At 39.5% G+C, this 12,264-nt stretch overlaps 1 protein-coding gene across 1 annotated transcript in view; it reads left to right on the forward strand.

Moving 5' to 3' along the window:
• LOC126424796 (facilitated trehalose transporter Tret1-like) overlaps positions 1 to 566 on the forward strand; it is a 90,406-nt gene extending 89,840 nt beyond the window's left edge. Inside the window, exon 3 of the mRNA XM_050087619.1 lies at positions 145 to 566. Coding sequence (XP_049943576.1) covers positions 145 to 546 — 402 coding nt within the window. The 3' untranslated portion in view covers positions 547 to 566. The remainder of the gene's footprint in view (positions 1 to 144) is intronic.
• Positions 567 to 12,264: the final 11,698 nt, after the last annotated feature.

Here is a 12,264-nt window from a genome sequence, read left to right on the forward strand (position 1 = left end):
CACAAATAGCTAAACTGAACTGAACAAAAATTCTGAAAGGACATTTAATATTTTACTCCCTACCTAATCCCCTTCCGAATTACTGTAGAATATACAGGGTGCTTAAATATCAGTAATAACTTAACTGAACACATACTGTTTCAGGTATCGTTCAGTGTCGCCTCGGCCCCGGCTTTCATCATGTTTATCGGTGAGATATTCCACGTGTCCGTGAAGTCCGTCGCCATAATGATCTGCAACACGGTGCTGGCGGTCTACAGCTTCGCTCTGAAGAAGCTGTTCCAGGTGGTGTCGGACAGCGTGGGCGCACACTACTCGTTCTGGGCGTTCGCCGCCATGTGCGCGCTCACCGCCCTCTACCTGTTCCTGCTGTTGCCCGAGACCAAGGGCAGGACCTTCGCAGAGATTAGTGACGACTTGGCAGCCCGCCTCGGCGGGGATCCTCCCTCCAGCCACAACCAGGAAGCTACAAAGGCGGCATCAGAGCTGCCATTGCCAACTTCTCTTGTTACCAAACCGTGCAAAACTGAAGCCAGTGCAGTGTGATAGACTCGATTAGCGATCGATATATGCAAAAACTGATACTGTTAACGATATTTAGGCACAACAGCGGATCTAACCTCCGTTAACAGCACGTGTAAAAATGTCGCACAATTTGACGTCGGTGAGAAATTTCTCTAGAGACAGTATAAAATATTACATTAGTTTGTCCTGTTAGTATTTCCTTAATAGTTTCAGTTCTGTAACTTAAACAGTTGCAGTTTCTTGTCTAGGTAGATTGTGTAGATTGTGTATCTTGCAGGAACAAAGTACGCTAATCTCCAGGAAGGATCAAGCGTCAAATAACACAGTAGAAACGATTAGTGAATGTGAATGGATTTGGCGTCTGTTTCCTTAAATGATACATCTTACAAATCAGCTGAATACAGTTTATTTCAAGAGGATGAAAAAGGAATCTCGTTGCAGGAAAATCTGTACTGTAAAAGTTGGTAAAATATTATAAATGAGGATGTTTTTCTTAGTTCAATCAATTTTACAAAATAAAAGGTATAGTAAGGAATACACTTCAATAAATAATCTAACGGCGAAACAGCCTCTTTAATGACGCCAGTTACTCGCGCATCCAGCACAACCCAGGCACAGGCTGACTGTGTATCCATTTCATCCTTGGTTTTAGCCAGAATTTGGCAGAGTCTTTTACTGTTACGATGATAAAACCGTGGGGAACTATATAATATTATGTCGCAGCAGGTAGAATGTAATTCAATTATGTGCACTTGAACCTTAAGATAACAATTTACAGTCACAAATAGTCGAGTAAATCAATAAAATGTTCCAGTAACAATGAGATGATTGTTGTAGTTGTCCTTGTCCTGCGTCTACACAGGTATGGCAGGATACTTGTCAGTGAGACGCTTTTGTCTTCTACGACTTTATTCGTAGTGGCGTGTTTTTAAATTAGTGCAACGTCAGTCAGGGTTTGCTTGAGGGCCAAACAAAACAAATAGCCGCTTGAGGCACCTAGATGAGAGAGGCACCACTGACACTCAATAGCAAAATTTGTTTACAGAATGCATCATAGTATACAGAAGAAAACTGACACTGATGAAAGTATACAACACTCAAAGCAAAAAATTTCCTGTAAGCATGGGCTGGCTGTGAAAGTTTTTCTATCACCTTCTGTAAGCAACATAAAATCTTGAAAAGATGTTATTTCTGCAAAAACAAATACTGTTGGTTAGGAGCTGGCCACACCACTGCTTTTCAGCAGTTGAAACATTGCTGGTGCAGGTAAGACCTTATTTCATGGGTTGTTTATAAACTCGTTATACCACAGTAACCTTTAATTGTAACATACAGAAATATCTTACAGAAATGTTTGATACAGAACTGAATGTAGTACATCTTCAGGTTTTATTCACGCCTGACATTGTTATTCCCGACGTTCCCGCTAGGTGGCATGCGCCGATGGGTTACTCCAACAGCCATCATGGAGTTGTATAACGGCGCAGAGTGTGCGAAGTCTTGTTAATGGTTTCTCATTTTCAAATTCGCTACTGCAGTTCAGAGACAATTCAGGACTAAATGTCGCAAGCCACTACCTCAAAGACCAATTGTTTTTAATTTCTACAATCGTTTCACCGAGTCTCTGACGCAGCACTTAAACAAGTTCGTCAATCTTACATTCGTAGTCCAGGCAAAGCAACGAGATGTGCCAGCTTAGAATAAAATATGCCTAATGTTATAATATGGTAGGTATTATGGAAACGCCTGTCATTCAAATTCTACAAACTGGAACTGATACACGTCTTGAGAGGAAGTGACAAAGAAAAATGAGTGATATTGTGTGCAAATGCTTAAATAAATTCAGGTTGGAGATGAATTTCTTAATAAAATTGTGTTCAGTGACGAAGCCACGGTCCATAACTGCAGTAAAGTGAATCAGCGTAATGTTCAGACTTGGGATCAGCAGAAACGTAATCGAATACGTTCGGGATCGCCTAAGGTAAATGTCTCTTATGCTGTGAGCTGTAACAAAGGTTACTGTCCTTTCTTTCTTTCCGAGTCAACTGCAACTGGCCTATCGAACCTGGACATGATTGAAAATATCTAATGCTTCAGTTACAACACGCTTCCCGCGACTGGGTTCCCGGGTTCGATTCCCGGCGGGGTCAGGGATTTTCTCTGCCTCGTGATGACTGGGTGTTGTGTGATGTCCTTAGCTTAGTTAGGTTTAAGTAGTTCTAAGTTGTATGGGACTGATGACCATAGATGTTAAGTCCCATAGTGCTCGGAGCCATTTGAACCATTAGTTACAACAGGATATGGGCACGGAACTTTATTTTCCAGTAAGATATTGCGCCAACACAGTAAAACCTTGAAGTTCTCGCGTTTCTTTGTTAGGAATATGTCGACTTGGATTGGACGTGGTGGAGCAATAATCTGGCCACCACGATCACTTCATTTAACCCCCAATGGACTTGTGTCTATGGGATTACATTAAACACAAAGTGTTTGTTCCTCTGCTGCCGGGAAAAGTCGAAGAGCTGCGACAACGGATAGCACAAGCAGTTGCCACCATACATCAAGTCCTGCTTCACAGGATTTGGTAGGAAACTGATTACAGACTTGTAATTTGTCATGTTACGAAAGGTAGCCGCAATGAGACACGTTGAACATTTCTAAATAGAACTTCAAGTGATGTAACAAACATTGGGGCGGTGGGTGGATTATTATTTTTCATCGCCTTTTTACGAGAGCCCTAAAATTATTTTTCAGGTCAGCCAGAAACTGATGGAAAACGTACTGACCAAAATTTCCAGTCTGCCAAGTCCACATTTTTCTGGCGCTCACTGAAAGAAAATGTTTCCGCTCGCTATTTACTCAGCGGGATTAGGAACTTTGACTATAAATCTAAGTTTTGAATTCTAACAGATTATTATATTCAGGAAAAGTTCACACGTACAAACACAATAACATGCCTGATAATACTAATAATGTCCCTATCATAAACAGCTGTAGTAGCAGTTCAGAGGCGACCTCTACAGTAAGTTCCAAATAGAACGATCTATCGCCCTGACTTCTTAAAGACAAAGTTAATTGCTAGCCACAAAAGTGGAGAACAATCTCACCACTTGCCACTCGGTTTTCTCAACATTAGGGGCGGCACAAAGACAGTTACTGCCGTGAAATCTAAGCGATCCATGTCAGTGTACAGTCCTCGCGAGTTCACTTCCTCCTTTTACCGAGAACATGCGTTTGGTAGCTGCCTGACTGTGACGTCATCCGAGACAGCGTATGCCGGCGTTTGACTGACACGGACAGATTGATAGCTCGGTGCGAAGCGTCTCTCCTCACTTTTTTCTTTTTTTTCGGTAGATTGAATTACAGAGTCACAGGTGGATCTCGCTCTTATTGTCTCGGTGTAAGGGTAAATTTGTTGTATCCTACGATGATGTCATTCCAATGACATCATTGGAGTGCACGCTGAAGGTGTGGCGGTGTCACTTGAAGTCCCATACCAACCGCCGACGGTGGAACTTCAAGGTAGCAGGTAATAGGTATCACAACTACACAGGTACTGACGTTGGTGGTGGTACGATAGTTGACACATATCGAGTGGTCGTATCAACACCGACACTTCATCAGTGGCCGTAATAGGGCTCAGGGGGACGAATAATGAGCTGATTCGTGTTGCGACCGATGGTATAGAGCGTCGTATCATCGGCGTATTGCACCAGGTGGCAATGTGAGATGGCTGGCATATCATTAACATAAATGTTAAAGAGGATGGGAGACAACACAGAGCCTTGTGGGGTACCCATCGACATGTGACGTAAGGTCATCACTGTCTCTCTGGCCGTATCTATACACGGGCGCAGCGGGCGACCGAACGGAACATCTGTTGTCAACCCTTTCTAAGCACAGTTAGCCGCATCCAAATGACCGCTTGTTCAGACGCATATTATGTAATAACTCTGTTGCGAAACAATTTACAGTCTTCAAAAATTTTATATGAACGGAGTTAGGTTGGTTTTAGTTACTGAAAAAGTTTCAGCTCGACTGCATTTAAACTTTACCGGCTAGAATTTTTAGAACGAAACCGACAGTAGAACATGACCTCTGAACTACTTTAAATGTCCTTGTATTGATTGTTATGTACATGAAAGTCTTGAAGCTTGGTGCAGTTGTAGTATTTAAAGAATGCAGTCAACTGGTGTACTTAGAATTTTTTATCACGATTACAAATAATATGTAATCTATTACGAAAAAGGGCGTTTCTATTCCAGGTTTGGTTTTTAGTAAATTACTTGACAACTATTAGAGGTAGCTGAATGCAGCCACATAGTTAATGCTTTCATATCAAACTGAAGCTACATAAGAATTTTAATATTTCTGGATCTAATATTTAGCGCTTTCAATCTTTCATAAAAACGCCGATTTTGACCGAAATATTGCTGCAATCAAGTCGAGACATGTAACAGTTGATTGCACATCCTGAACAGTCGTTATCTTTCTAGCTGCGTTAATTAGCGCCCCTTATTTTTTCTTAAAAACAGTGTATTTAGTGAAACATATTCATCTGATCATTCTGATTGATTGGTTTGAAGGGACCAAACTACAGAGGCCATCGCTCCGGATCATTCTGAGATTTAACAGTTTTAACATTAATACACTGAAGCATATATTGACTAAGTTTGGAAAAGTTACTTTAATTTTTAATTTCATTCTTAGATTATGGCTCAATTCTTTGTATGCATTGCACGGGTGCGCTGTGATGACGTGGCGCTAATAACAGTGAACTGGGGTAAGTCCCGGCACATTCGCTCGCCTCTGTATTTCTCAAATGATACAACGCTTGTTTCACCACATCACCCCCTATTCATTTTTGTCAAAAAATTTATTTCTGAAGAAAATTAAATATTAGAAACAAGTGACGTTACTATGGCTAACTTTTTTAAAAAGAAATTGATTTTAGCAAAATTTTCCTTAATACTATAACCACAAAAATTGACCATACACAAATATACATACACAAGGAAAAACAGGACACAATTAATTTGGGCAAATCATGTATATAAATGACACAGAAATACGAAATAAAATTATCCATTGTTACAAAGTTATTTTTGTGATTTAAAATTTTCAATCCTTGCCTCAAAAACAAGCACACAAATCATTTTACTTCATTATTAAGCTGGAACTACAGACTTTGCACATATATATATATATATATATATATATATATATATATATGATCCCTTAATTCAGAAGGATGTAGGCTGCAGTAAGTACTGGGAGATGACAAAGCTTGAAGCTTGCATGGGACAGAGTAGCATATATATATATATATATATATATATATATATATATATATATATATATACATATGGGAATTAACAGAATGTAATCAAATGGTGTAATTAGAATTTTCTGTCACGATTACAAATGATATTTAATCTATTTTAACATTTAGAATTTACTACTGCAAACTACCTCTCATATTCTCTTGTAAATCATCATTCAGTTATAGTCATTTTCGGGAATCAGTTTTAACTAGGAAGACATTACAAACTAATAGCATATGTACAACATGAAGACTTATATTCCTTTCTTACTATAGACAGAACAGAGGAAGCGAATGAAACTATAAAAGGAAATAAAGTTTCATCTAACTGGGACCACACAGTACACCAAACTGTGTATCTGCCAAAGAGTCTCAAACTCTCTACGCAATCTAATCATTGTTGCTTCTGAAGCGCTTCAGATCTACAATGTTTCGTGGACCTAGTTCTTTCTTCCTTTTCGGATTCTCCAAACGGTACGCGTCTGCATGAGGCTCACCTATTATTCTGAATGGTACTTGATAAATATGCATAAACTTCTTTGTTCTCTCTGCAGTTCTCTTACATTTTTATTTGGTTTTTACTAACAGTAGTTCAACAATGCTAAAACTAGTGGAGGAAGCTTGAGCGTCATGCCATCTTTATCCTGTCCAAAGCTCTTTTACCAGAAATTTGATTTGTTGACTGTACTCTAGCCTAGTTTCTTCCAGAATATAGCTCCCATGTGCATTGGCATCTTGCACAGTATTACCGAATTCAGTATCTTTCTACAAGTATCCCTCAGTCCTTATTACTCTAATAGGCAGTTTCCATGCTTCATTACTATTGCCTATGTAATTTCCTATGAAAAGTTCTTTGATTACATGACAGTCGGGTAAGGTTAATACTAAGTGGTTCTGGTCAAAATCAATCCGTCCTTGATATTTCGTTAAGAATTCTGTGCCAATTAACATCTCAACACGATTAAACAAGGATGATTTGTTACTACCAATTGCTATCAAAGCTTCGTGTTGTACTGGTCTAGAAGCTTCTCAAGTAGCACCTATTACTCTTAAACCACTTACTTTCATGATAGTTAGTTCATTCTTATTAGAAATAGACTCAAAGACTGCCTGGGACAAAGCACTTGCTTCACTGCCACTATCAACAAGAGAATGCAATGTAACTCTGAGATGTTAGTTTTTGTTTTAGGGTGAGTTGTTGTAGTCTGAACAGTTTCGTCATAAAAGTCATTTAACAAATCCTTTTCAATCTTTTTCCAGCTAAGGTAATTTTATTCAGTGGCAAGTACATGGGGTCACCAATCTCTACATTTCTAGCTGCCTGTTCCAACGTGTCCACCAATTTTAAATCAAAGCACTTGACAACGTCCTCTACTGTTGTTTGCTATACATCATCTTCGTCCTTACATGATTCTCTGTAACGTTTTCCTTTTTCTTCTTGACCCATTTTTCTAATGTGTCCAAAATGCTGTCAAATGTGTAACACGAGTCGTGTAGCACATCACTGGTACTGTCTGCTCCTATTTCATCATCCACGTTGCCCGTTTGCGTGTGCTGACTGACTGTGATATATTATTTTGTAACTTATAATTACTTCTGAAGTGATAGAAGCTGGACGACTTCAGGCTGTTAATGCTTTGTCTCTAGCCACTCCAATAATACTAATAATAATAATCATCATTATTATTACAATAATAATAAAGCTGTGTACAGCACTGTAGTAGCTCTTCTGTAGTTACTGCTATATCGTGTTATCAATTCATTTATCTATTTCGAAGCGAGTAATTAATGAATTTCTTGACTACTGCAGTACTATTCGCATTATGGAGAAAACATTTTTTGACGTATTTAGCATTTGTTAGGTATATGTCACACTGTTATCATCAGCGATGTACGGGAAAAAGCACAACGTAACTTTGTAGTGCGTGGGCTACGTGAGAACTCTGTAACCTCCACCGCATTATGCTACAAATTCCGAAAAAGTCGTTATTGATAACTTATATAATCAGCATTAGAGTCTTACCAAATTGTGATAACAGTAATGATCTTCTGAAAATAATTTAGCTTTGTGTCCGAAACAGAATGGAATCGTTTAGTTTTTACCCCTTAAAAATTTCATTTTACTTCGGGGGGGGGGGGGGGGTAATTATCCCCAGTTTGGCAACCATTGATGTAGTGAAACTTTATTATCATTATCATAACGTCTGATATGTAGTCGTATAGCCTGTATGATGAAAACCCTTATTCCGAAGTGTCAGGATTCAAACATTTTCTGGCACTTCCTACAAGTCGGCATTCTGACAGAGAATTAAAAAAAAAATTAATTACTGTTCCTATAAGTCAAGAAAAATCGAATTCCTTTGTATATGACTACGATTTTTGAAATATTCTCTAACATCTCCTGAGAGTTGTACTTAATGCTCTTGCACGCAACAGACAACTTCCTCGTCTTGCCGCTCCAGCTGCATTAATATTCTGCATCCAGCAACACACAAAAATAATTCAAACAAATACTGTGATCCATGCAGAGTGCAATGCAGGGTCACAACTACTGATGCAGCTATTCCCCTTTCTCTGCTTTATAGAAATTAAATGATCAGGAGGGGCTTAGTCAACAAGCCTAAAGTGTTGCAAAAAATGAAAGGAATCATTAAAAACTTGGCATTTACTATATTCTGAAAATTGACGATTCACACACTGACGAACTTTACTCGGACCTATATTTTCCTTGGATTAGAAAAAACTTGAATTATTCCACAATGTCTTTAATCAGTAATCACGTATCTGGTCACAACAAAGATATGAATATTACTTTCAATGAGTGCATACACAAAACTGAAAAAATTCCTCCAGTCCGCAAGCAAAAAGGCAGTTTATCAAAAATACTTGATTAATACAAAAACGTCCTCCGACTCCACTAACACGGTTAGGGCAGGCTGCGACCTCTCCTGACGCGCTGTTTATCTCCACGCCAAGCTGCGTCCGACTTCCCTCAACAAGTGTTCGCTCGCTACCATTCACGACAGTAATATGTCGGATTCAGAGTTTGTGTATGCACGCAGCAGCAGAATCAATAGTCAACTTTCTGAATAATGATATGAATGTCCAATTTCCAACATTGTTTGTCAACATTTATGATTTTTAAAAGTTGTTGAGTGATTTTATTTTGCAGTTAAAACATAATGACGGAGTGATGCTATGCTGTAACGGAATGGTGATCATTGTGGAGGTGAAATGATGAAAATGGTTATGGGACCCTATGGAATCGCTGGTAACGAACTGAAGCCAGTGATTTTGAGAAAGGGTGAGGGTGGAATACCGAAGAATGGTTTGAGGAGGTTCATTGTGACTTTAATTTGAAGGAGTTGGAAATTATGGTGGAGAGGGTGGGTATGTCATGAACATGCGTGGAAAGTGGAAAATGGATGTAGTGGCACAGCATTGTGCCTGGACTGGTGATCAGTGGATGGGATATTTTGTGGCAGGACTAGGTTCTGAGATTAATGTACTGGATGCGGAGGTGCTCAAAGAAGAGAAGAAGGTGTTGACAGTGTGTGAGCTGGTATAGGATGTGAGTAAGTGAAAGTAGGCAGGTGTGAAGGTGCACCACTTTTCACGGTTTCAAGAAACGTAAATTTTAGGGGATGAGGAGATCCAAGCAACATCCCCTGGCGTAAATTATGGTGAGATGGAAGATGAACGTATATGTGAGAATAATGGTAGGAGGATGTGGATCCCAGCTGTGACCTGTTGATAGTTTTAGTATGTTTACTCTGTTTCAGGCTTTGTGTTGGATTTAACAGCCAACACAAAGCCTGAAACAGAATGTGTCTTCCAAGTTAGTTTTCTGACAGAGTTCAGTCCTAAATAATTTACCGAGTTAGTGCGCGGCATTGGTTGGTTGGAGGTGGCGAGGTGGATATATGACCACAAGAACGCGGAGTGGTGCGACCAAAGATGGTGGCTTGGCCTTTTGTGGATTTACTTGAAGTTTCCACGTAGTACACAATTTGAAGAAGACATTCCAGTGGTGCGTGTGGGAGGCGTGGGAGAATTGGAGGGTTTGGTGCCGTCAGCATATTGCTGGCGGTAGGCGGGGTCTCGTAGTCTAGCAAAGCCTACAGCAGTGCTTCCCATGGCGAGTCAAACAGGATATGAGCCAGACGGGCGGTCCGCGTGCTGGCGGCGCTCGGCCTTTCTCGGCTTTACTCGGTCCTTTTCGGGAATACCTGTTTACCCATGGTACGAAGGGTCTTCACAGGTCTAGAGAATGTTTGCACAAAAAGTGGCAGTCCAGTGATCTATCATAACAAGGCTAAAAACGAATAGGAATGACAGAGGACTGCGTTGAGAGTACTCAATATCTGTTACGTAATCGCCTAATTGACAGGGACCTCAAATTTGCTATAAAAGGCATACAACACTAAGCAGAAAGAATTTTGAGATTCAGTTGACGATGTAAGAGCAAAAAATTGCAACGATCAACGAATAACAGTGATTGTTCTGTACTTCGAGAAGTACTTTTGCTGAATTTCCAAGCGTAGAACACGTGAAGGAATTGATGGTACAAATAGAAACATTTCTGAAACCATGCTTTATTTCATTGTCAGCTGCATCAGTTTTTGAGGGAAATGAACAAAGATTATGGAGACTGCAAAGTACGTTCGTTACGTCCGATATTTCGGTTTAAAACCCGCTGTTGATGAATTTTTTAAGGAACAAGGAGTATGACAACGAAAATTAGAACATCTGCAATGGCTTGCAGACCTCGTTTTTTAAGTGGACTAGAGTGCACACTGCCCACAGTAAGAAGTTACAAGGTGAGGAACAATTTATTTCTTATTTGATGGAAATACTTCAGCTTCACAATTAAATTTTGTTACGTCGTTCATGTAATTGTCACAAATTCAGTGAGTTCAAATATTCATCTTCCCTTCTTAACCAACCTTGAAATTTAAGCGTTACAGATACCTCATTTATTTGTAACATTACTTCAGTATCACAAAAGTTTAACACCGTTTTATATCCACATAGAAACTCTGCACTCAAAATTACTTCCGTCGACAAAAGAGGGAAAGTTTGTGTGGTCACAGCAATTTCGATTTACTCTGTCATTACCATTGCGTCTAAAATTATCTTCATTGCCATAATGACTGTATTCATGCGATCCGCAATCTCTGCTCCTGTACTGATAATTCCTAACGCCGCCGGAATCATTTCTTGAGCGTCTATAATATGTACAGTAGGGCTTCTGTCTTGTATCACGCCTATTTTCGTCGCGTCTCTCATCATATCGTTCGCGCGAATTCCATCTACGTTCTCAGTTACGCTGCTCACGGTAATTTTCCCAATACTGATTATTATTGTCTCTTTGTGTTTTGTCATTATTGTCAAATTCAAGTTCCTGCAAAAGAGCTTCAATAGCTTCCAAGTCATCCTTACAATGTCCTGCCAAAACTATGTGGCGTACTCTGTTAAGTAATTTAGTCAGACAACGCGGATTAATTCCGACGGGCTCACGGATTGGTTAAATATCTGTTCATGCGCATCATGTTTTCGAAGCACTGCACAGGATTTGAAAAATTGGATTCTTGATAATTATGCTTCATGATAATGTTATATTTCACGCGATCTTGAGTTGTTTCGGACCAGTAAGCGGAAAAGAATGCGTGATAAAAGTCACCGTACGTGTGACATTCACGTGCAAGCGATCTCATTCTTATCTCTGGTTCTCCTTCGAGGTAACTGCAAATGAATTTCAGTCCGTGGCCAATTGACCATGTTGGTGGTAAAGAATAGTCAAATTGTTGTAACCATTCCCTTCGGTGAATTTCAATGCTAGCATTGCCAAAAATTTTAAATTTCCTTATTGTGAGAAAACGTTTACAGTCAAAACCATCGTTATTGCGTGTCCTGCAATCATATCACGTCCACGAGAGAAGTGATCAGCATTTCCAAAATTAGTGCGTTCACTGCGATTTCCAAAGCGAGGATGACTGTACCTACTGGTATCACCGCAAGCCATATTTTCTTCGATACTGGCGAGCTGTTCCTGCATCTTTCTTAAGTCACGTTTATTTGCTGATTAATCATCTGCCTTTCCTTAAAAGTTACAGAGACTGAAATATTTCCATATCAGTAAACGGAACCGGCTGAGTATCGTCTGACCTTTTATCCGAATCACTGATCATTTGCGTCACTCTCTCTGATAATTCTTCGATTCGTGTTGCAACAGTCATAAAGTGATTTTGTACCTTTGAAACTTCTATGTTAGTCTGTAACTGTAATAATTCGAACTTTCGTGTTAATTCCTCTATTTGCAATTCCTGTTGTGACGTCTGTTGTATCATCTGAACATCACCGGACTGTACATGATCAAGAATGGACTCAAGATTATTATCTGACCTGAGTTCCTC

The sequence above is a fragment of the Schistocerca serialis genome, chromosome 1, assembly GCF_023864345.2.
Source record: "Schistocerca serialis cubense isolate TAMUIC-IGC-003099 chromosome 1, iqSchSeri2.2, whole genome shotgun sequence".
Taxonomy (NCBI): Eukaryota; Metazoa; Arthropoda; class Insecta; order Orthoptera; family Acrididae; genus Schistocerca; species Schistocerca serialis.